The 26,175-nt window shown below is 36.7% G+C and overlaps 1 protein-coding gene across 1 annotated transcript in view; it reads left to right on the top strand.

Annotated features, from left to right (window-relative positions):
- LOC123713623 (neuropeptide CCHamide-2 receptor-like) overlaps nt 1-23,364 on the top strand; it is a 60,520-nt gene extending 37,156 nt beyond the window's left edge. The window contains exons 2-8 of the mRNA XM_045667377.1: nt 384-593; nt 5,406-5,625; nt 6,945-7,108; nt 14,539-14,732; nt 16,234-16,354; nt 18,626-18,808; nt 21,712-23,364. Of these exons, the coding sequence (XP_045523333.1) occupies nt 388-593; nt 5,406-5,625; nt 6,945-7,108; nt 14,539-14,732; nt 16,234-16,354; nt 18,626-18,808; nt 21,712-21,868 (1,245 nt within the window). The 5' untranslated portion in view covers nt 384-387 and the 3' untranslated portion in view covers nt 21,869-23,364. The remainder of the gene's footprint in view (nt 1-383; nt 594-5,405; nt 5,626-6,944; nt 7,109-14,538; nt 14,733-16,233; nt 16,355-18,625; nt 18,809-21,711) is intronic.
- Nucleotides 23,365-26,175: the final 2,811 nt, after the last annotated feature.

Raw genomic sequence — 26,175 nt, 5'->3', positions numbered from 1 at the left:
CATTTATTATCATAGACATGAATACAAACAATACAATTGTTTCGTTTTACCTCATTAGTACTAAGATAATTACAGAATTTCGTTAATTGTAATAGAATTATTACTATCATTGTTATCGTTATATATTTTTGTTACTCATGGCTTCGAATCAACCCTGGTATGGACAATAAAAAGATGGCGCGAAACGGGAAAATGTGACGGTATTTTTTTTCCAACGCCGTTAAAGAAGCTTCATTTAAAAAAACATTTAGGTTTAAACATGTACCATGTGCCACGGAATAAATGTAAACTAGTTACACACTGGGGCTCCCCAGCGTGGAGTAAATGATAGATAAAGTTTGTCTAAAGATCTAGACTAGATCTAAATTATATTTTTCTTTCAGAACAATGTACACACCTACGAGCACGAACATCTCATACTTCGACGACAACTCGACATTGTTTGACAGCGAATATACGCCTTATAAAGATCGGGTGGAGACGTATCTTGTTCCTGTTATATTCGCGATCATATTCATTGTGGGCGTTCTGGGAAATGGAACTCTTGTGATAGTGTACGTGAGGCATAGAGGCATGAGGAATGCACCAAACACGTAAGTAATATTTTGACATTTCATTTTATACATTTATAGGATAATGACTTGTCAATAGTTAGGCTGCAAAGGTCTACATTATATTATGTACAATATTATGGTATAGATATGAGTTGCACTAGTACACTTAATGTTGGGTTTTAAAGATTCGTGAAGACGAATTCATATTTGATTTGCTATTTAAAATAATAGGTTGGGAAAAAAGTTTCTTCGCATTTTTGAAGAAAATTCACAACATTTTGCAATATAGTTTATTTACATTTAACTAAAGTATGTTGGTACCATTTTGTTCGATAACTTTTTTACATCTTACAAGATGTACCTACCTACAGGTAGGAACATGATCCCATTGCTATAGAAATTTTGGGGCTTCTGATCAAAATACCGCGACAATTGGTTTTGGCAGTCCACTCGTTATGTTAACCTGACACTGCCTAAATAAATCTGAAGAGACCGAAACAAGTGGAATTGCTTTCATGCTTTAATCTCATCAGTTATTAGCAGTAGAGTTCAGAATCGATGTTCCTACCTGGTGGTAACGGCTCATAATGAATAATGCCATTACAATCCCACCACACACACAGCATCACCTTGTTGCGAGTTAACCCGGGTTTCGCCACAGTCTGTGAAGCCTGACCGGCCTTTGACCACGACCTTTTTCGCACATTCTTGTGGTACGTGATCCACTTTTCATCACCAGTTATCAGCTTCCTCAAAAATGAATCTTCGGTTCATTACGCCGTAATAAAGAATCACAAATGCGTACACGGTTCATTTGGTTTCTTTCAGTCAGCTCGTGAGGTACCCAAATATCGAGCTTTTTTGTGTAACCAGTTCTTTTCAAATGTGTCAAAACTGTTTTGTGGTCAATATCCAGCTCCAGCAGTCGTCAGATACGTCGCGACTACTGATAATCTGATCCTGCTCCACTTTTTTTGCGACTAGAGCGACGTGCATCTTTGACATCAAAATTTCCGGATTGAAAACGCTTAAACCAAGACACTGCACTAGGTCCATAAACATAGCAATTTTTTTTCGCGGCTTGCGTTGCATTTTTACCTTTTTTTAGTAAGATTTTAAAATGTATCGAATTCGAATCGAATCTTCATTAGATTCACTCATCTTGACAGTACGAAAAATAAATAAAAATCACACATTTTCCTAATTTGAATTTGGAATTTAATTTTTTAATGATACCAAATCCAGATATACAAATAGTATAGCCAAAGAGATTTTATTACAAGTTCATACTATAACGCGAAAAGACTTTTCCCCAACCTAATAAAACGTTCAAGTCACAATTACAAAATTATGCTAATGTATGTTATTGTGTAGATTTTCCAACAAGTAATTTACTCTATAGCGTGTTTGCTAATTACTGAAAGAAATAATAAGATCTTTAAGAGAGGTTTATTGCAATCAAAAGTCTTTAGGGATTCCAAATCTCCGCTCTAAAGGTCTGCTCGCCACGACATGAAATTCTAATCAGCCTCCATATTAAATAAATTATCTAATCAAGATGAGTTTTTTTATTAAGTTTATGAGACTTCATAAAACTACCCATGGTGTTTGTGGAAAAATTTGATATCAATTGATTGAACCAATTTCAGTGTACGATAAATCAGGTTTCAGAAGATAAACCACTCCTTATATGGAAATTGTATTCGTTTTTACAACAAACTCCCAAGCGAGATTAGAGAATTATCACAAAATAAATTCTAAGCCCTCGTTAGACGAAAATTAATTAATAAAGCTTTTTTATAAATTGGACGAATACTTAAATGATCCTAATCCTTGGGATTGATTTGCTCCAGTTCAAACAATTTGTATGACGCGAAACTTAGCGATTAAAAAAGAGTGGCGTAAAGTTTCTTGCCAGTCTTCTTACCCGCTCCACGCCCTTGACTTGAGAACTGGTAGTAAATGTAAATTTACAATTAATTTAACTTCTTTTTTCACGTTCATATGTGTACTTATTTACCTATATGAAAGAAGTTATTTTGAGTTTGAGTTTGAGAATAATACAGAATAACAAATTTGTCCAAAATATGCGCGTGAGGTCTCAAAGCGTGATACGGCTGTTGTAACGTGCCGCAACCCCATTTTTATTTTAGACATTCCTTTTAAAAAGTCCATCGATTCGGCGACGGCGGCAGTCATTATTGAGACTGTCTTTTTCGCTTTATATTGCACAAGGGTATACTTGTAAGTGTACACAAATGCACACATCGGAGTATACCGACACTATCAACTTCCTAACTATTAATATAGAACCTCAATTTTTATTAAACCCTTTAGAATTATCTTTGTTTCGGCTTTACTGTGCACTAATTGTTATTGACAGAGCGAACCCAGCTTTTCCACGATGTTCATCTAATTTTAATCGACAAATAGGAAATAAACCAAGAGAATAATTTAACAGCCGATTCTGTGGAGATGCAAATAATTGATCAAATAACAGTTTCGAATGATTTCTGTTACGGGTAAATTGTTTATTTATAAGTTAAATAATTTTGTCTTCATTGTTAAACATTCGCTAAACTAAGATTTAAATAATATAGGTATGTTGTATGTTCTCGGTTGTCTACAGCATTGTGTTCATTATAACGAGTGTAGTAATTAAAAGTGTACATGTAGTGTAAGGCGTTATCTTGGTTAGTGCGTACCAAACAGAAGATCGGTTCACCGTTTCAATTGCATTTATAAATAAAATAATTTGCCATTAAATGTTATATAACAGCTCACAGCAACTCACTGTATATTGAAAGGTGTTTTTAATCCTTCGTAAGTCAGACCTTTCAGATCACATCTCTAATAATATCTTTTAATTATCCACAACAATTATCGCCCTTGGTCTTAGCGCTTCTGTATAAGTTAGATGATCATTTTCTTACTAATAAGCGACTAGGTAATCAACCGTTAATGACCTGTATTCGCCGTCGACATTTTGAGTTTAAATGATGCCGGTTTCCTCACGTCGTTTTCCTTCAATGTATTGATTGTTGAATACTTACGTAGAAAGAAAGTTCCATCGATGCACAACCGAGTTTCGAACCTACGAAATCGAGAATAAGAGTGGAGAAAGTATTCTTATTATTTTTACAATTACGATAGAATTGTAAAAAATGTGTTTACTAAAGTAAGTTTTTCATATTTAGTAACGTCGAATAAGTTTAAATTAATTTGAAGCGACGGAGCGCTCTTATGCGTCGAAGTTGAGATCACGAAAAAGTTATTTCCAACGATATTTTTTAAATGAAAAAACCAGTTGTGTCCGAGAGATTTTTATCTCAATCTACTGTATATTGCAGTTCTAAATTTGTTTTAAAGTTAATATCTACTTTGATTAACAATGTTTCTTTCTTAGATACTACAAATATTTTGATAATAAATGCTCATACTACTTTAATATCTGTGTTTATTAATATTTTTTGCCGAAAGTTGATGTAGTCATATCTGTGTTTCCCACAACGCTTATTTTCAATGACGAGCAAGAGCTATTTATGCGAACTGAAAGAGACCCGAATTGGTGCATACCCGGGGCTTGAACACCGACCTCTTGGTTGAGAGTTGCTTGCTAAATAAGTGTGCCAATGTTCCTTGCTTCATGCATGAAATACATATTGAATGCACAGAAGGCTGATTTCCTGTTATTTAGGAATCAAAATAACAATAATATGTTTAACATATATTATTTATATAGTATAGTTTTTCCAACTATAGTTTTAATCAATTCGCTTTGTGGAGCGCATTAATAAGTTTTTCTTCTGAACGGATATTGTAAGAATTCTCAATACAATTACAAGAATTAGAACTAAACATTTTCCACTTTCTTTTCCGTTTAGAATTGCAATGTTACTTGCTTGAATGGTTCAAGATAAATGTCAAGTTCAAGACAGCAGATTGCTTTATCTACCCAATAATAGATGTTTATTTGGATTGTATCGGTCGTATGATATTTATTTATTTCGTAATCCTGCAGCTTACATTAATTATATAAAGCAAAACACAATTATACTAATGATATATCATATACATATACAAATAAGTTAAAACATTTATAAAGGAAAAGAATCAACAAAAATATTAAATACATTTAACTACGGCTACGGTTGTGTGTGTGATGGTGTAAAAGTGGGGGTTCGTACGTGTGTATGTGGGGTGTGCATGACGCAGCCAATTAGCTTAATTAGCCGTTCAATTAACAGCCTATCCGTTAAACTAGCGGCCTGAAAGATGTTCACCCAGTTGATCAAACGGCTAGGCAAATGACTTGGATCAATGACGTTACTTGCCCAGCCTGTTGACTGTTAATTTAAATTTAGTTCCACTTTCTGCCACTCTCAAACTTGAAACGAAACTCTTCCAACTGTCAATATAGCGTCGGCAAATCACAACCTTGATGGTGTTGTCCAAAGTTTCATGAAAAACAACAAGGACATTGGAAGAGTGTAGTGACAATAATAATGTGAATTTGACTTAAGCAATTTAATTTTAAAATAAATATTTTTCATGTCATTATGTTTCGTCTTCTTTATTTCTGCCAAATAATGACGCTATCGTACGAATGGCCTAAGCATTAGCCAGCCAGTTTATTAAATATTGTAACAAACACTACGGGTATCTTTCAGGCCGCTAGTTAAACGGCGCCGTTTAGTTAAAAGGCTAGGCTGTTAATTTAGCGAATTCATGCGCATCATAAGCGCAAGTATTTTATTTTTCCTTACAGTTGGTTTGATAGCGATAAGGTCACCCGTTGTCCAGAATCAAATTATATCGTATCAAATAAATAATGCTTTATTTCTTTAACAGGTACATATTCTCTCTAGCACTTGCAGATCTCCTAGTCATATTGATCTGTGTTCCATTCGTATCCACAATCTACACTTTGGAGTCATGGCCATGGGGTGAAGTCATCTGCAGGCTCTCTGAAACGGGCAAAGACATCAGCATCGGAGTATCTGTCTTCACGTTAACGGCATTGTCAGCTGAGCGGTACTGCGCAATCGTAAATCCATTTAGAAAATTACAAGTAAGTATTAAGAATGGAAATGTTAAATACATTATTATTATTTTTTACTGATACCTTATACATAATATTAGAGGCTGGTTCTCACCTCACTAGAACATTCTACAATCTAAGGCATGTTTAACAAATTATAAGTGTCACCAAAATCTTAAATAGGTCTTGGCCTCACATTGTATCCGTTTCTTTGATTATTATTTATTTCATAGACATAGTTTTATTTGTATAAAACAGGGGGCAAACTAGTCTAGAAGTATTACCGGATGTTAAGTGATATTGTCGCCCATGGACACTCTCAATGCCAAAGGGCTTGCGAGTGAGTTATTATAATTGGAGCGCTCTTCAAGAACTAAGTCGATTTGGTTTGGAGTAGATGATCATCATTCTGTCTGACACATGTCGTAGATTCTTCGATTTGAGTCATGCCGGTTTTATTTCGTAGTCGTACAGCTAACACAAATTATATACAACAAAAAACAATCACACTAATCATCGACGCACTGCCGGGGATCCGAACTGCGACCTTTAGGACTGGACAGCGATCGCGCATTATAGGCGCGTCTATATGTGCCATTTAACAGTGTCAATAAGAATGTATGCTACTTCTTGGTTATAGTATCAAACGAAAACCTAAATTAACATTATAATAAAGGTACCTGCGTTATTTTGTACGTATTTGTTAACCTCAGTTAAATCAAGTTTCGTTTCAACAGCTGTCTCTCATTTTTTTTCTGTTTCACATTTTTGCTAGCGCTAAAAAAATTAATAAGCTATTTTTTTATTATCTAGTAAATAACTGATGAAGTAAAGAAAATTCTAGTATGACAACTATTCCAAAACGTAATTATAAGGAGGTTATGTTAATTACATTACATTAAGGTTCATGATTCAATTTATTTTATTAGTATGGCAACACTAAACCGTTTCATAGAAATGATTTTTTATTTGATAAACTTCGTAATGTCCCTTATTTTATTCACATATTTTGTTAACAAAACCCGCGAAGAGACTGGCCTATTCACTTCTCCAATAATATTCTCTCTACTCCTATTTCTATCCATTCATCGGAAAGTTGGGGCCCCATAGAAATCTTACAGGCCTTCATTCTTCGAGGTCAATGTGTCAATCTGTCAGTAGTGTCATGGATCGTTCCGCATGCAATTCTCGTTCAAAATTTCAATTGCACTCTGATCGATCAAATTAACATGGTCGAAAGTGGTAACGTGGTTAATAAAAACTCTTTGGATCTACGACATGTTTATTGTATACTGTGCTGGTCTGTGCTACACACATTTTACTACAATAATAAATAACGTTTGTTACAGTTACGAAAATTGCCATTAGTTTGCGCCACATTCATCTGGGCGGCCGCTTTGCTGTTTGCAGCTCCGGCAGCGATATTTTCCAACACCTCGACGGCTCATATACATAACAATGTTACTATTCTCTATTGCTCGCCGTATCCACCTGGATGGACGAATTATCCTAAGTATGCAATTCTAGTTCCACAGACACAACGCAAAACAAGCTTCAATTTTACATTAAAAACATACGAATTTTATTGTATAATGTGATTGTTATGTATAAATTATTTATTTAATAATGTATATGAAACTATTCCTCATACAATTGAGAGCATAAACCACACTACTTAGAAACTTGAAATTTGGGCTGTTGTTACATCAACACAATTACAGAGTTTCTAACATGTGCAAAGCCTTTATTAATTGGAAGTAGTTAATAATATATACGGAATTTTATTATGATAAAATAAAACAATTTTTGCCCCTGTTTTCCTTTGACGTGTATCAAAGTTATTCAAATGAGATTCATTACATAAGTAAAATAATACTTAAAGACATGGTCTTGACATATTAACTCAAGTGGAAAAACACGGCGCCTACATGAAAATCCTACGCAATTTTGCCTCTGTTTTACTAAAATAACAGTTTTTGTAACTTTATAAAAAGAAAATTCTAATTTTCTCGATAGTATAACATTATTATTTGTTAACTTAAAGTACTTTTAAATGGTAGCCTTTAAAAAGACTTCTTTGAGCATAAAGTGAGCGTAAAATCAACTAAAAAACTTTAAATATTTTTCCATTAATACAACGAACCTTATGGACAAGAAAAACTTTACCATGAACATCTGTGGCATAATGGTTCTTCAAAATGTTTAATGCCTTTTTCGACGGCTTCAAGTTTATTTTCGATATTCTCGTAACAGCTAGTACAACGGTCATTTAAATCTGTAATAACTGTAATTTATGAAGTATGAGGAACAGTATGAGGAACAATACTTAGCATGAATGAGTCTAGTACACTGTTTTCCACAAAGGCAAAATTTGATTGCTAAGGGAAAATTTTGACGTGAAAATTTCCTAGTGATTTCATCCTAATCGCGAAAAAAATATGTACTACATTATCTTTAGAAGAAAATATTTTTTGAAAGACTAAGGGCTGGCACAATAAAGAAATTCTAGTATGTCAAAAATCAAAATCCATCACTTTCGTTCATATTTGCATTCAGAGACAGTCAGTTAGTCAGAGTTAGTCTATGCCAGGATTATGCCAAAAGCTGGGTCACGTACGTGCGACATGTGACTCAGTGGTGGACCTGGTGGAGGTTTGCCACCGGTGTGGGACTGCGGGCCATAAGGCCAATGAATGCAGCTCAAAAGAGTTGCATTGTGTGGTTTGTTCAGAGGCTGGGAAGCCGGCGGACCACAAAATGGCAGGTAGGGCCTGCAACCCTCCAAGGCTCAGGAGGGCCCCGTATGCCCTTAAAGCGTCCAGCACGGTGGTAAGGAACACTCCCATGGAGGTTGGTCTGGAGCTGTCAAACAAATAAAATGGTTGACAGCGACACTAGCCTCTTACAAGGGAATTTAAGACGCTCCGCTGCGGCTCAGGACTTGTTCCTGCAGTCGATGGCGGAGTGGGGTGTGATGGCTGCCGTCGTCACTGAGCCTTATTATGTGTCGCGGCAGAACTCGTGGGTGGGGGACCTTCGAGGTGATGCGGCTGTGATTGCTCAGCCGCATGGACCTCCTCTCTCTCTAAGAGAGAGAGGTTCCGGGTTTGTTCTTGCTGATTGGGGGGACTGGACGCTTGTTGGAGCGTATTTTTCCCCCAATCAGCGTCTAAGCCATTTCGAGGATTTCCTTGACGCCATGGGCTTGGCCGTACAGAGGGCACTTCCGCGCCCCCTTATCCTCATGGGAGACCTAAATGCGAGGTCTCCCACTTGGGGTGACAGGGTGTCGTGTCGGAGGGGCCCGGTTCTGGAGGAGTGGGCGGCGGAGTTGGGCCTCGTTTTCCTAAATGAGGGAACGGAGCCCACCTGCGTCCGCCCGCAGGGCAGTTCAAGGGTCGATGTGACCCTTGCTTCTGCGGTGGCGGCCCGAGTTACGACGGCGTGGAGCGTTCTGGACGAAGTGGAGACCCTATCGGATCACCGATATATCCGGTTGTGGGTCTCTACTTCGATGAGGTGGGGAGTGCGGGGCCAGACTCCCCAGAGTCGGAAGAGCTTCCCCCGCTGGTCGGTACGTCGACTGGACCGCCAGATTGCGGAGGAGATGGCCATTATAGAGGGATGGTGTGCGCCCACTAGTGTTGTGGATGTGGATGAAGGAGCTGGCGAACTGGGTCTGAGTCTCCGAAGGGTGTCGAATGCGGCAATGCCCAAATGGAGGCCGCCGAAGGGGAGGAGAGCGGTCTACTGGTGGACGTCGGAGATTGGCAATCTCCGTGGCGCATGTAGCGAGGCCAGAAGGGCCTACTACAGGAGTCAGAGGAGGAGGAGAGATGGTCCCGATGTCACGGAGGGCCTTCGCTCTATCTATAATGATCGCAAGAGGGCTCTCCGGGGCGCTATCTGTGAGGCAAAGGAAAGGGCCCATCAGGAGGTACTCCGGGGACTGGATGATGATCCGTGGGGGCGCCCCTACCGATCAGCTCGTAAAAGGCTGAAAGGTGCGGGAATGCCTCTTGTGGAGAGTCTGGAGCCGGCCTTTCTGGACAGAGTGGTGGCGGACCTGTTTCCTTTGCCTCCCGACATTGTCCCTCCGTGTATGGCGGCGACTGTAGTGGAAGCGGCCGGAGAGATGGCTCCGGAAGTCTCTGACATAGAGATGGAGGCTATCTTGACCCGTCTCAAGGCCCGCAAGAAAGCTCCTGGCCCGGATGGTGTACATGCGCGTGTCCTGGCAGTAGTCCTCCCTCATATGGAGGTCTCCGTCCGGGAGCTGTACACTGCATGCTTACGCAGTGGACGGTTCCCGGTGGCTTGGAAGACGGGACGACTGTGTCTAGTGCGTAAGGAGGGGCGCTCGGCAGACAGTTCGGCGGCTTACCGCCCTATCGTCCTCTTGGATGAGGCGGGCAAGGCGCTGGAGTGGGTTGTGGCGTCTCGATTGTGCCGGCACCTCTCTGCTGAGGGGCCAGATCTGAGCGAGGCGCAGTACGGCTTCCGAGCGGGACGGTCGACGCTTGATGCTCTTTGGGACCTGAGGTCCCACACAAGTGGGGTGGTGGACGGGGGGGGGAGGGCATTGGCAGTATCGTTAGATATTGCGAATGCCTTCAATAGTCTCCCTTTTGGTGTGGTCAGAGAGGCACTTGAGTTTTTCGAGGTCCCACTATATCTGCGCCAAATAGTGGGGGACTATTTTGCGGAAAGATGGATCGTGTACTCCAACATGGAGGGCACGATCTCCTACCACCCTGTGCGGTGTGGGGTTCCTCAAGGCTCAGTCCTTGGGCCGCTTCTGTGGGACATGGCCTACGATTGGGTGTTGAGGGGCGCGCTTCTTCCGGGATTGCGCGTCTTCTGCTATGCAGACGACACCCTCGTAGTGGCCAACGGGGCAAGTTATGGGGAGGTGGCTCGACTCGCAACGGTCGGCACCTCTCTTGTTGTGAGACGGATAAGGGCCCTGGGCCTTAGGGTGTCTCTTGAAAAAACGGACGCCCTATTGTTCCATGGCCCTAGGAATGGTCCACCTCCTGGGGCGGTCTTGATGGTGGAAGGAGTGGGGGTTCCGGTGGCGTCCAAGATGAAGTACCTTGGTCTCGTCTTGGATGGCCGCTGGAACTTCGAGGCCCACTTTGAAGCTCTCGGGGGGAAGGTTGTAGGGGCGGCGGGGGCGCTTGCAAGGCTATTGCCGAATATTGGGGGCCCTAAGCAGAGTGTGCGGAGGCTGTACTGCGGAATCATACGCAGTATGGCATTGTATGGGGCCCCTGTATGGGATGATAGGCTGAGGGCGAGGAACCGCACCCTACTCAGGAGGCCACAGCGAGTGATGGCGGTTCGGGCGGCTCGATGCTACCGGACCGTCTCGTTCGAGGCGGCGTGCCTGTTGGCGGGGACTCCCCCCTGGGAGTTAGAGGCGTTGGCCCTAGGCGACCTGTATCGTCTCAAGTGTGAGACTAGGGCAAGTGGGCCGATGTGCTGAACTGGTCGGACCGGCAAGGAGGCAAGCCAGGGAGGCCACCTTTAATAGATGGGCCCATGATCTGGCTATGCCTAGGGCGGGAGTACGCACCGTGGAGGTGATTCGCCCATGCCTACGGGAATGGGTGAATCGCCCGAGTGGAGCCGTGTCCTTTCGGATGGCGCAGATACTGTCTGGGCATGGGTGCTTTGGGCGGTATCTGCACAGGGTGGCGAGGCGGGAAACCCTTCCCATCTGCCACCATTGTGGTGCCCCAGAGGACACGGCGGAGCACACCCTGGCCGATTGTGCCACTTGGTCGAGGCAACGCCATGACCTAGTGTCGGTCGTCGGGACGGACCTCTCGCTACCGAGCGTTGTTGCAGCAATGCTTGGTAGCCAAGAGGCATGGCGTGCGGTGGCCTTCTTCTGTGAGCATGTCCTGCTGCAGAGGGAGGCTGCCGAGCGTCAGCGGGAGGTGCGTGGCGATGGCCGAAGGGGTTGTGCTCGGCGGCGGCGAGGCGGGGGTGCGGGGGCAAGACGCGAGGAGCGTTTGCCCAACAGTATCCCCCTGCGCCGTCGCTGAGCCCGTATGCAGTCATATTCGCCTGAGTTCCCTGGGTTGAATGCCTAGTGCGACCCCCGGGGGACTCAATGCGGTGCCAGACGTCATTCATTCAGAATGAATGTGTCCGGCATAGCAGGCGATATGGAGGGCTCAGGAGGAAATTTTAGTGGGTCGGGTTTCTCCCCTCTGATTAGCAGAGGGATAAGAGTTAACCATCCCCACAGTCCCCGCGATAGCGACTGCATGCGCTCGCGGGCCTGCAGCTGTGCATTTTTACCTCCTTCATAAAAAAAAATAAAAAAAATGCCAGGATTATGCGAATAGAAATCGGTGACTTGAGTAACACTAAGCTGCGAATCTGGCGACACCAAACGGACAATCAAGTAATTAAAAATAAAAAGAGTACTGGATTATGTATGTTTACCATATAACATTAATTTTAAATTTAAATTCATTTATATGTTTCACGACAATTTTCAAACTTTTAAAATTTAAAAAAAAAACTTATAACAATTTCTCCTTGCAGAACTCTCAAACTGATTATTCTTGCACTTTCAGGTGACTTTAATATTTTATAAGTGATTTTTCGCAATTCGTTTTAAATTTTCTATCTGGCTTAGTAAAAAGTTTTCTTTGTGGTCACACCAAAAACAATAGAATTCAGATTTACGAATTACAGATAATGAAAACTTGGTTTAGCCGCAACTCGGCATAGCCCGGACTTCAATCTTCTCACAATAATTTTCGTGAGGGTAAGATTAGTTAACTATGGCTTCTATTATATCTGGTATGATATATGTCTAATCTGAAATTGCAAGCAACAATAGTTTTAGAGTTTAGAACTATCAGGAGAAAATAATATTAACTTAAAAGGTAACTAATTTTTAAACCAATAATAATAACGAAAAACAAAATGAATTGTCGAGATTTATGTCTTAAATAAAACATATTTAAGACATTATTAAGAATTTTCCGAAGCTTTGTGCATATATTGTAAATTTCCTGCGCCTGACGTCTAAACACTAGCAGTGGTACAAATAAAAACTTGTTTATTCCAACCTTATACTAGGAATAGTATAGCTAAGAATAAGGAGATCACAATTACTTACTTATAAACTCGTTGCACTGCAACACTGCAACGTTGGTATAACTATTCCAACGTTATGTCATATGCACAATTCGGCAATGTCGCATTTCATTGATAAACTTCATTGAAAAAACAGAAATTTGTCTCTGATAACCGTATTTTTGTCAGTTTGACGTTTCCAGTCACTGTGATTTTGATCCGAGGTTGTTTATTTTGATTATAATAACCAGTTTTAAAATATTTTAAAATGCCTAATAATAAAAGGGAACGCTAGATAATTGGAAGAAAGAAGAAAAAGTATGTAGAATTGTGAATGTCAAGTAAAACTGAAATATGAATGTTGCTTTTGTTGAATTTTAATTTGCATCTTGTGTTTGACACAGCAGCTTTTTAGAAATATATTACGACCTTATCGATCCATAATTGAAAACAAAGTTTTAAGTACGAACACAAAAAAGGAGAAAATGAAGGCTTGAAGCGAAATAACAGACAAATAAACCACATTTTCACCACAAATACCTGTATCACAAAAACTACATTGTTTTATCCAAACATATAATTGTTTTTAGTTGTGCACGGACAGAGCCTAAATTAATATTATCTTATTTGTTACAGAAAGCTAGTAAAGATAGTTTTAGTTTTGGGGAAGCCTTATATGCAGACATGCATTTAAAATAACAGACAGACATTCTATTGAAGAATTTAGTAGTCACTTAAAAATAAATAGAATAATGTAATAAAAATCTTTTAAAATGAAATAGAATAACGTTGTATTTGCTTAAATAACTTAATTGTTAAGAAAACCTAAATCCTAAAAATCAGCGCCTTCAATTGGAACATAAACAAAGAATTAAGTATGCCATATCTGACAGATATATTTACACTGCTAAGTAAAGATAAATTTAAAATTACAGACAGATTCTATTGAAGACACATACTTAGTAGTCACTTAAAAATAAATAGATGTAATAAAAATGGGTTAAAATGAAATAGAATAATGTATTAAAAAAAATATTTCTTAAAATAACGCAATTCTTAAAAAAACTATGAAACTTAAAAGTTTTCTTTAATAAATATGGCCCTCATTGCTGCTCCATGCAGCAAAAAAACACGCTGTGTTTTAAGATGAGGGTGCTGTTGCTGGTGGAGGCAGGGTCTTATGATCTTCATTAGAGATAGGTTCCTCTTTCAATTCGATGGCTATATTGTGCAAGACTGTCAATGATACACACATCAACAATAAATTCCTACATCGATTGTCCTTACGCCAAAACATCTCTCTACACACATTGAGTTCTAATGTGGGCATAATTATATGCTTCTTCTTTATGATAAGTCGGATTTAGTACTGTAAATAAATAAGGAGTGTAAGCATAGCCAGAGTCTCCATGTAATCTACCATGAAGTTGTTCCCTCTCAAAACATTGTTTAAACGGCTTTCATTAAAAATCCCTCAGTCATAGTTTAGGCAGATTTAAACTAGGATGGCGGCTAGAATAACGCTAGTATGAACAGTTACACTGACCTTATACTAGGTTTAAGTTATTCCGGGTTTATTAGTAGACATTTTGCTTATTCTTAGGTTATTCTTGGTATAACATTTTATACCACGTTTATTTGTACCACTGTAGAAGTTTAAGGCGTCACGTCTACCCATTGTAACATAAAGTCGTCATATAGTGACGAGGGGCTCCTTAACAATGCTAACTCGAACTCAGGTTATACACGATACTGGGTGAGAAGTAGTTTAATAGGTACAGTGGAGTCACAGACATACTTAAAATACACGGTTTGCATGTGTTAACACAATATTTGTTACAGATGGATGACCTTAGCTAAGGCCCTTATATACTACGCATTGCCACTACTGGTGATCGCGTTCTTTTATATTCTAATGGCTCAAAGGCTGTTGGCCAGTACGAAAGAAATGCCAGGCGCATTACACGCAGGGCAAGGAGAAGCTCAGGCAAAAGCTAGGAAATCTGTCGCATGTATGGTCTTGATATTTGTTATAGGTACGTATCAGCACTATGTCTTTATTATAGTTTTAGCATTCGTTTCAGTTTTAAATATCAAAAGCATCGAGTTTCCATACAATTTGCTTAGTGACACGAATTATTATCGAGCAATGAATGTTTATGCTTCCGTTTAGTTCGCCTACCCACGCGCTCTCGTTTTTTATACAAAAATTGTACTTTAGATTTTGTTAGTTATGTATTGTTAGTTATGTATTGTTAGTTAATGGTCATGTATATCAATGTACCAATGCGCAATTGCAAACAAATGTCTACGGACTTCAAGCGCATAAATGTGCGCAGACAATGTTTCACGTGGAGATACGGGACAAATACAAAACCTCCATACATTTAGAAAGATGTAAATATACGTGTAGGTACTTTTAAGAGTTGGCGATTTTAGTTTATCGTAAACAAATCTAGACTTCATCAATTGTAAATGCATAAAGAAATGCATGCACCAGTTTTAATAACAAAATTCCATATACTTCAAGTTATATCATCAATAATTGAGTAATCAGATTTGCTATACATTTATAACTTATAACATGCAATACTACTTGAAAGTGATTACACTTAACATTTACGTTGTTTTAATCCTCTTAATAAGAGGCATTGTCATATTCAGACCAATTACTGTACGGGCTTAGAGCTCGTATTGTTTTAAAGACAAAAGGTATATTGCTAGTAGATTGGTTCTATTATACTCCAATTATAGTTTACTTGATATAGGCTATTCGTAACAAATGAAGGAGCGGAAACAAATTAAAAAAATACGTTCTCAAATTAACCGATATTTGCCTTTTTTTGTACCGAAAAGGAAATAGTATTTGCGCAACCCCCGCAGTTTAAAAGGCTAGGGATGTGTGTGGAACTCCAATCACACTGTTAGTGTGATTGATTGATGTGGCATCCTCTCTGCTACTCAGAGAGCTGGGTGAGCAAAACCCATTAAAACACTTCTCGGTTGCATACCATATAAGAAGACTCACGTAGTCGCTTTCTAATTCTACAGGAGCATAATATGCCAACTATAAAAGTATCATCATATTACATATACCGTCCTTTGTATCGAATTAACATTACTTCAGAGGATCTTCATGCATTTTAATTAACTAATTCCTTCATTCTAAATGATATATTTATTTAATTTAGAAAAAATTATATAATCGCTGCGTAGTATTAATACGTGCCTGAAGAAGTATGTTGTTTTGTGTATGTATAATTATAAGTCTTTTGCCTAAACCTCGAGTCACTAACTAATGGAATAGATGTTAAGTAGCCGTACGCAAGCGAATTATAGCTATAGTGATAGGAATAGTTGAAAATATGAATTCAATTTCAAATAAAAATTTAGATTGAACCACCGGGTTCACCACGCACGTAGCAAATGATGTAAAAATCTTTGCAATGATTTTATATTAACGCCTTTACAGTGTTACACAAAGACAAATACTGTTGCCTTTTATTATGTTTATATTGATTACTGATTTTGTTACAGTATTTTTCATATGCTTCCTACCATACCACGCATTGGAAATGTGGTTTTACTTATCTCCAACTGCACAAACTGATTACAACGACTGGATCCACGCTATGAGAATAATGGGTTTCTGTCTAAGGTATGCAATGTTTGTCAAACTTCATTGTCGAGAAATTTTCAAGTAATTTACATTTTAACTCCAGTAACTTTGATGCCCTTTTGGAAAGTTTGGAAGATGAAACGCTTAATGTTTAGGCTAATATTTAGCTATAAGAAAACGATTACAAACTTTTCCTTTCTGCTGAGAAAATGGGTAAACGTTATCCTTATCACTGTCTTGTAATTGGTATATTCGTATCCACGTTCCTGGATCACCCTTCTCGTATTTTGTTACTAATTGAAAAATAGACGAATAGAGCAAACTTTATTGATTTCTATAGAAAATTAGTCATTACGTAACATCACTGCTTTATCTGTTTTTATTATTTAGTCATGTATAGTAGTAGTAGATATACAAAAATCATCACAATTGTAGTGACAAGCCATTTAAAACGTTGGTATAGAAATTGTGATTTTATGACAAATAACGTATTGTTAATTTTTGTACTCAAACAAAAAAACCCAGGTACTGAACGAAATTTGAAAAAGCGTATTTCGGTGCAATGGTTTTAAAAAATTCTCAATCTCACAATCAATTTCTACGCCTGTCTGCTTTTACTAAACGGGAGTCTAGAGTCTGACATTGAGCCTTCAAGACAATTTTAAATATATTTTTCTAGGATCCGCCGGAACAGTTCTATGTTACGTAGACCAATATTTATGGTTCAAGTGTGAAATTTATTTCGCTGAAAGTACCCACATCAAAACACCTTTATCGCTTAATTGATAGGGTAATATTTACATATTTTTAAATATTTAGAAACAACGAAAAATTTGGTATTTTGGATTACATTGGATATCTTCAACATTCACATTAATATATATAATATCACATATATAATGGGGAACGTGCGTGATGACATATTTTCTTTATGTGGTAAGAGACCTCAAATGAGGATAAACTGGCTGTAGGAGGTGCTGATCCCAGCTTTAATGTTGTAAATATTGCATGATAACATAAGCAATAGTGACAAACGTGAGGAGTGCGACTTAAAAGAGAACGCAGTGATAAGGATACGAAAGAGGATTCTTAAGTAGTTTGGCCATGTTGAAAGTATGACTGAGAAGCGGCTTTAGAGAAAGATATGGAAGGCAATCGTGGATGGTGACGACGGGTAGGGTAGGCCTTGTCGGACATACCTGAACCAGATCCAGGACGCACTTACTGCAAATTCAGCATGCATGGTGAATGTGGTGTGCCTGTGTCCCGTTCTCGAAGTAAGCGTGAAGATATAAATAAATAATAAAAATGAAATAACATCTCCAGCAATATCTCTTTTATACCGAAATGAAATTGAAACTGAAAACTCGGTTTTTTCATTACCCATTTCATAATTTTAATTCTTGCAAAGCTAATCAATGTTAATGAAGCTGTTCCCTCGTGAAAAGCGTCCGTTTCCGGTCTATTTAATTTTCTTAACAGATTTAAAAAGAGTTTTAATTGAAAATTTTCACTCAAATAAAAATTTTAGTACAATTTAAAACATAGTACTTCCAACGAGAGTGAGTTTAGAATTTCCAACTCAGTTTTTGTTGTCTCTTCGCTTAGATATAGCATTTATTGATATAGTTTTTATCAGTTTAATATTCAAATGGAAGTTTTATGTTACGCCGGATGTTCGGCTAATCTTGGAGCCAGATAGCCGAATATCAGACCGAACATGAGTGAATCACTAAGCGATCGGGTGAATATAGATATTCCATAACGTACTATACAAATCACTTCCCTACCTTTATAAACGTCAACTACGTTTTGCTATTTTAACACAAGACAAAGTAGTGCGTACAATAGCAAGTTACCTAATAGTATAAATAGAAATTATAGGGTATTTATGTATGCATCAATAAGAAAAAAATATTGTGACCCTTTTGCCTTAATTTTTAATATAATATTATGAGAAACACAACTACAATAAAACTAATACAATAATGGGCACTAAATCGTAAACGGAAATGTAAAGTACATAACACAAATCAATTGCAATAACGATTTTAAAAGGCGCTTAAAAGCAATGGTTGAATAATATAAGAACATGTAGCATATAACCGTGGAAGGAAAACGCGAATTATTTTATTGGATACATAATGGACGACGCCTAGCCTGTCTCTGATTAATGCGACCACGATCGTCATTTGTTCATCTATGAGCTATGCTATATTGAATTAAAGTTGAAGAAAGTGATTTTTACTAGTCTACTAAAGTTCTGAACTTTTAATATAAATACGTTGAGAATGTGTACTTTACCAACAGCTTCCTGAACTCATGCGTCAACCCTGTGGCATTATACTGCGTGAGTGGTGTCTTCAGACAGCACTTCAATAGGTACCTGTGCTGTCGCCGTGGTGCCCTACATCCAACTTGCAGCTCCAGATTGTCTCGGACAGCCATTTGTGAAACGTCATTTAGGAGCACGCAGCGCCTTCGATGTAATAGGTAAGGGGAACGCACATTTGCGAAATTAAATATTATTTTAGTTATATTTATAAATATAATTTTCGAGGTGGCCTGTGAAAGCGCAGAGCTTAGCTAGCAGGTAGATAAAGATGACGCAAACAAAGGGAATATTATACACACTTCATAGATTTTGAACTTATGTAAAATGTTCTAGGCCACATGACACTGGCTATACGATATTCCCAAGGGCGTTTCAACTTTTGAAAGTCTCGTGTCAGAGTCGTGACAGCTAAATGTAATTGGCGGTACTTATATGTATAGAAAATGCTTTGAAAGAAACAAATATTAGATAATTATTTGGTTAAATAAAATAATAAATTAAATTAAACACAATAAACAAATACAGCAGAGCAGTATTGGCCTAGTGACTTCAGCGTGTGACTCTTATCTCTGAGGTTGTAGGTTCGATTCCCGACTGTGCACCAATGGACTTTTTTTCAATGTGTGCATTTAACATTCGCTCGATCGTTGAAGAAAAACATCGTGAGGAAACCGGCTTACCTTAGACCCAAAAAGTCGACGGCGTGTGTCAGGCACAGAAGGTGATCAGCACCTACTTGCCTATTACATTAACAAATGATCATGAAAAAGATCTATGAGAAGAAGAATTTGAGGCTCCGACCTAAAAAAACCGGGCGAGCAGCTTGTGTTACCATTACTGTTATTAATGTAACTGTAAACAAATATATTTGCATCACTTAAACTCGTCCAGGTTTTTGGTATACAAAAAAAAGTGTTACATTATTGTAAAAATGACTATAGTCCACATATCCATTTCTTTTCATATAAAAAATCCGCATTTATCATAAAAGAGTGTATGAAACAACAGTAGCCATTACTGTCAAGTTAATAAAAGAGAAGCACCCTGGATGCAAATTCTTACCATTAAAGCCCAACGTGTACTTGAAATAATGACGATCAAACTGTAGAACATGTGCTTATTCGCACTGTCCAGGGACGACCTGGAGCGACAAACAAGTATTTTCAAGGCCTATGAGCAATTGAAGTGACAGCTCCACCACATTCACACTTGTGGTGTACCTCTAAATGTGGACCTAAAAGACCGCAAAAGACTCAATTTCAAACTAAACATAGAATTTAAAAGTATAGTTAATTTATGCAAAACCATGCGAGCCGTTGATTACACGTTTTTTAAATGAAGGACAAGTTCTCGTGTATTCAGTATTGTACCTACACGAACAATTTCTAATATCTTCGCTTTTTATGTTTTTCTCTATCACTTCTTAAGTGAATACGTTTGTTATTATCAAATTAGCCGTATTATAACATATATTTTTTTAAAATTTAAATTAATCTACGATATTCCGTCCACATTAAATAAATAGTGTCGAAACTTAAATAAATTAAAATACATAAACAATATTTTCTATTAAATGAAGGTAAAGTTAAAGGAACATTGATAAAGGATTGAGTACTATTAAATTGATAGAATAGTTGAAAAATATTAGATTAAAATTAGACTGTTTAACAATCAGCACCGCTATTCTGTAAAGCTGCACAGGTACTCTGTAACTTTTAATAGCGATACCAATTCCGACGTTTTCGTATAAAATTTTTAGTGTATTTCGAATTATATTCATAGCTGTAAATACGGCGGTTTCATACCGTATTAAATTGCGGCAATCACTATCGTAGTTTTAGATTATTGAGCCAATGACGGGTTAGTAGTTCAGCCCAACAAGTGTTTATTTCAAAAATTATAATCCAAAATTTAAATACGAATATTATGTATTATTTAAACGTGATACGACAATTTTATATTGAAATTATACGATCAATCTACGATTCGATTAATTATAATTTATTTCAGTCAAAATGTATTCCACTTTCTTGTACTTTTCTTTAAAAAGGAAGTTCAGCGAAGCCTTTCACGTCTAGCGTTAAATCGCTCAACTGTAGGATTTTGGTAAAACTTTTCAAAGTTCTGAAGATTTGTTGTTGAGAGTTACAAAGGGTCTATCTCTTTGTCAAATAAATTATAAGAAATAAGGAAACTGCCGGATTAACATGGACTCTTGACAACAATTAAACTGTATTCAGGCCAAATAATATTATAAGGTAGATTTTTTATATCCCAGAATTATATGTACGTGTATAGTTTCGAATATTAGATATATGTAATAGTTATATTCATTAATATTACAAAAAATAAGCATCTTATCCTGATGTCCTTATACTGGCTTCGTGAACTCTTGGTCAGTCACACTGGTTTAAATACTTTCCATAGTCGTAGTCAATTAGTAGCAATATTTTTAACATGTAATACATTTAATATACAAATTATACCATTGTTTAGAGATAGACATTACTACAGACGCCAGACGAATAAGAATGGTCACGTGGCCAAGCGCACGGTTGCAGACCGCGTTACTTTCGGTTAGGATTGGTTAATAGCATCTCGTCCTAGACGTAGTGAGATCAAGTATTCTTATCGCTACAGATACCCATATTTTAAAAGAAAACACTTGGACAATATACAAAGCCAAAACACATATTGATAAACAAAAAAATATACGAAAACGTAACACATTAAATGAACTACATCACAATATTTAGAAAAAAAAACTAAATTGTTACTAGTTACTGCTAAATAAAGTCAAAGTCTTCTTGCTTCTTAACATATTAAAATATTTCCTCTTTGGAAACATGGAAATTGTCTTAATCTTCATAAATTATATCGTGGTTAGCTAAAACCTGAAACAATGATATTACCGTTCGTCTGATCGCAATTTAACGCAACGTTTCGTTTTTTGTTTTATTTTCTCACCACACTGTTCCTAAATGATCGTATCTACATATTCTAAATACAAAATGCTTTTAACTAACAACACCATGTATTTACATTTGATTATTGTCAACAGGAACCCTACAGAGAGCGTCGTAATATCCAACTATGACTACGGAAGTAAAAAGAAAAATAATTTAATATCCAGAAACAGCGATGGTGTCACAATCATGACCATCAGAGACTCCAATGATTTCCTTACAGATGTCAATGAAAAATGTATTAACAGATAAATCAGTTTGTATTTATTTTCCTTATTAAATATTTTACAATTTTATTATAGTTTAGGGCCTTGCATAAGAAGGAAATTGGATCAAGGAATTGTTCGACGTTAAACTATGTACTAGTAGAGGTTGATATAAAATGTCTTATCGGATGTCTATCTACTACATCTGTTTTTTTTAATTTAATTTTCTTGAAGAGTTAAACTCGAATCAATGGCTTTCATTTCATCCAAGTTTGACTTGAAACAAAATTTTGCTTTCATTTGATGTATAAAATCAAACGAAGAATGAATACAGTATTGTCTTAATGTATACATTGTAAGCGTTAATTTTAAGTCATAGAAGCTAAGCTAAGTCTAATCATTCGTTTCTTTTTATCACAGCGCAAAGCTTATTTGACAGAAAGAGACAAATAGTAATAAGGACAGATTTAGTTTCTACACAGTAAACTGTTAAATATACTAGTCAAACTGTATATAATTTAGAGTTATTACTTTATTTATTGTCACTAGTAAATATTTCTAATTAAAATAATAAATATCATAGTAGGTAAGTCTTAAATAAATAGTTTCTCCATTCCATATATCAATGTGTTAATTGATTAGGATGTATATTATTATAAATGTAATCATTTCGTGTTAATTAAGTGCGAAACAACTGCTGGAGCATTTTAAAACCACAGTCTCAAATAGTTGAAAATTGTCTTCATTTATGACACTTCCCAAATGCTTATCTTAAATCGTGATTTTATTTCGTTTTAATAAAATGAACAAGAAGACTAGAAAAACTATGGTTAAAATAATGATTACAGATATCCTGACTAGAGTACATTTGATAAATATTCTTTTAAGAGTAGGCTTAATTGCTTTAACTGTAATGTGATGTTTTATGCTGTGCATGCGCTGGTACTTTGTAGCTATCAATAGCAAACACCTTGGGCTTAGTCAAGATGCCTTAACAGTAATGTATGTAGAAAGAGAGAACTAAATTTGTATGAAAATTTGTCGACACGAACTATCATTTTCATACAAATTTAGTTTTCGACTTCTTACATACATTACTGTTAAGGCATATTAGCTAAGCCCCCTTGTATCAGCGACGGAGATTAAGATAACTACATCACGATTCTATACCAAAATGTCTCCATCCGTATTGCTCTCTGAAATTGCACAGCACTTGCTGTTCTATTTACCAGACGCGAACGTAAATCTTTGATTAACTCGTGCACTTATACTATAAGGCCCCGGAGACTACTCCAAAGGAAACATCGTTTCATCAACTTCCTTCAAAGGAATTGCTACTTTATTTATTACATTTGTTTTTAAGTGAACAATAAAAATAATTAATTTAATTTTGGATGCAGTTATGATTTCACTTATACAATACAGATAAAACGTAATAGCAAATAATATTTTTTTGCTAATTGAGGCTACTTTCAGATTCGATATACGTGTAAATAAAACCCAAGAAACAGTAAAATATATTTTTTGTAAAGCCTTAAGTAAATAATGTTTATGTGAATCTATGTCATCCAATAAATTTTCAAATAAATGTTTCAAATAATATGTTATTTAATTAATTTCTTTGTTTGTTACTTCGTGGGTGTAAGGTCGATTTTTTCATTCTGTAATTCATTCCCAAATTGGCATTGTACAGGGAAAGAAAATGTGAGAAATGGGCAGAAGGTACAGTTAAACAAAGGTGTGATTATAAACTCTAAAGGGTTACTCGAATAGTTTAGGTTACGGTATTAAGGAACATAAAACAAAACGTGACTGCATCACTCCAGGTGAACATAACGGGACTATGATTTTCAGTGTCTGCTAGATATTTTATCCAGCCGCTGAGCTCTATTACATACATAAGCAGATAACTTTTTAGGGAGATTCTTAAACAAACCAAATATACTACATACTAATATCGAATTGGCAACCTATTCTTTTAGCTCAATTAAACTATTACATTGCTATTAACCGATCGATCAAGCACTTTCAACTCCGCTGGCGCTAGTGGTTGTGATGCCGACCTTTCAGGGAATAGTACGCTCTTTTCTTAAAGTGCCCTCAGTCGTATCAGTTTAGAGGTACCTCTATCGGCAGCTGTTTCCACAAAGAAGTGGTACGTAGGCGCAAGTTCCTTAAAAAGCGATGACTTGTGGAACGCCAGGCATCGAAATAGAGAGGATGGGAATTTGAACTCGACGTCCGAATATTTTTCCTAAACCCCATGTTTAGGTTTTGGGTTCGTCAGTAAAGTACAACCTCACCAACAAAAGTTAACCTAACTATTAATAACCCAGTTATTTCTGAATCAGACTTGACAAATAACGGGGTTTTCCCATAACTTGTGGTTACGATATTTTAGCACGTGCTAAAATTCTAAATGGGTTATTGACGTGTGTGACTAATTCATATTGTATACGATATACAATAATATAAATTATGCCAGTTCGGTACGTTCCCCTGTTTTTTTTCGTCAAAGCGACCTTAGCACAATCATTACAATAATTTAAATTGAATTGATTTGAAACTAGAAGATTCCAGTCCTACTCAAATCTAAGTTATCAAAAATGTATCATTATGATTTCTTATACGATAGTTTGATACTTGTAATTTCTATTACGGCCACTCAAGACGACTCATATCAGCAAAAAAACTAATTCGTTATAATCAGATTACAAATTTTTTTTTACTGATACAAATCGATGATCGAAAACTACCTTATCGAGAAAGGCACACATAATAACAACAGACAGATTATTAGAAGTTTTAATCGTATGTTGAGTGAAGTGACAAAAGATCTGCATCAGCGCCTATAATGTAGTTGCCGCAATGGATTAATCTGTAATGGTACCTTATTTTCTTCAAAATATAAAAATAGACGACCAATAGCGCTACATATATACTTTGAACTTTGGTAAAACGTAACATATTCCGTATTGTCTGCTTTTAATCTCATATGAAAATATATCAGTATTTCTCTTGTCGTTCTTTAACGCAAAGGGGATTGATAAGTAAAACATTGAATTTTTAATGCAAGGACGAATTTTTGAATATAACTTACTAAAGGGCTACACCAAAGAACAGATCCAAATGGAAAGTTCAGTAGAAGGGGTCCCTATTGCAGAACACGAAGTACTGGAGATAATAAAAGCTTACGTAGACTCAGTATGTAATAACAAAACCAACATCCATTTGACTTAATTATATTTAAAGGGATACAGCTTTCTGTGAAGAGTACTTTATATGAATACTTATACTATCTCAATTGTCGAAACAAAAACTATTACGGTATGTAATAACAAACAATGGAGATATAACACTTACAAATATAAACCAAATAAATACTAATACTAATAACTAAAGTGTATTTTCTAAGTACAAACAAAAGAAAAACAACTCGTTATAGTTTCTTGATTACCGTGAACTGGATTATCTCGAGTGGCTACTTATTATGTGTATTCTAAGAAGGGATAAATTGTCATAGAAACTATGATGTTTAACTTATATTGCATTCAATTTCATATTTGAGTTAACGAAAGGACTACAATGATTATACTAATGTGTTTACATAGGATTGAGGTTACCAAAGTATCTATAAATTAAAATCAATAGAAAATAAATAGATTTACGATTTATATGTTAAGTAATTCTACATTTTATTTGACTTAATAAAATATATAATTCCTCGCTGTAAAAAAATGACAGTAGATAGCTGAGAAAAATACTGTAAAGCTTTATAATACAAAAATATGGCAGAGAATGGCAAAGTGCAGACAGGAATGGCGGGATTTGGCGGAGGTCTACCAAAAAGGGCACACCTAAAAAGAATGAGATGAGTTTAAGTGTAAAAGTATCAGCAATAAAATACTATTATTGTATATTACAAAAATAATCGCTAATTCATAGGCACTCAAATTTCCAAACTAGTTTATGAATAAACTGCGTAGACTAAAAGATAAGCTGACAAGTGATGCAGCAATGAATATGCAAACATTGCAGGTAGTCATCATTCGAGTTTGTGGAAATTTATTTTATATCAGTATTATCGTAAAATGTTTATTTCCGAAAGCCATAAAATGTCTATGACGCAAGTAATACAGCTTGGTTTCCGAATACGAAATATCTTAAGGGCATCTACACAAACGAACTTGTATATTTGGTCACATATAGGTAATTCAAATTTAATCTTCTATATATACGTACTTAGTCTGGACAAAAATACTGTTACAATTGAAAATTAACAAAATATTAAATTTGAATTTATATTCTGCACTTTTTATACAATTGTTCGTTGGGTTTTCTCATGTGGGGTGA

The sequence above is a fragment of the Pieris brassicae genome, chromosome 8 (genome assembly GCF_905147105.1).
Source record: "Pieris brassicae chromosome 8, ilPieBrab1.1, whole genome shotgun sequence".
Classification (NCBI taxonomy): domain Eukaryota; kingdom Metazoa; phylum Arthropoda; class Insecta; order Lepidoptera; family Pieridae; genus Pieris; species Pieris brassicae.
Note: the sequence above shows the minus strand (reverse complement) of the source record. Positions and strands in the feature narration are given on the sequence as shown.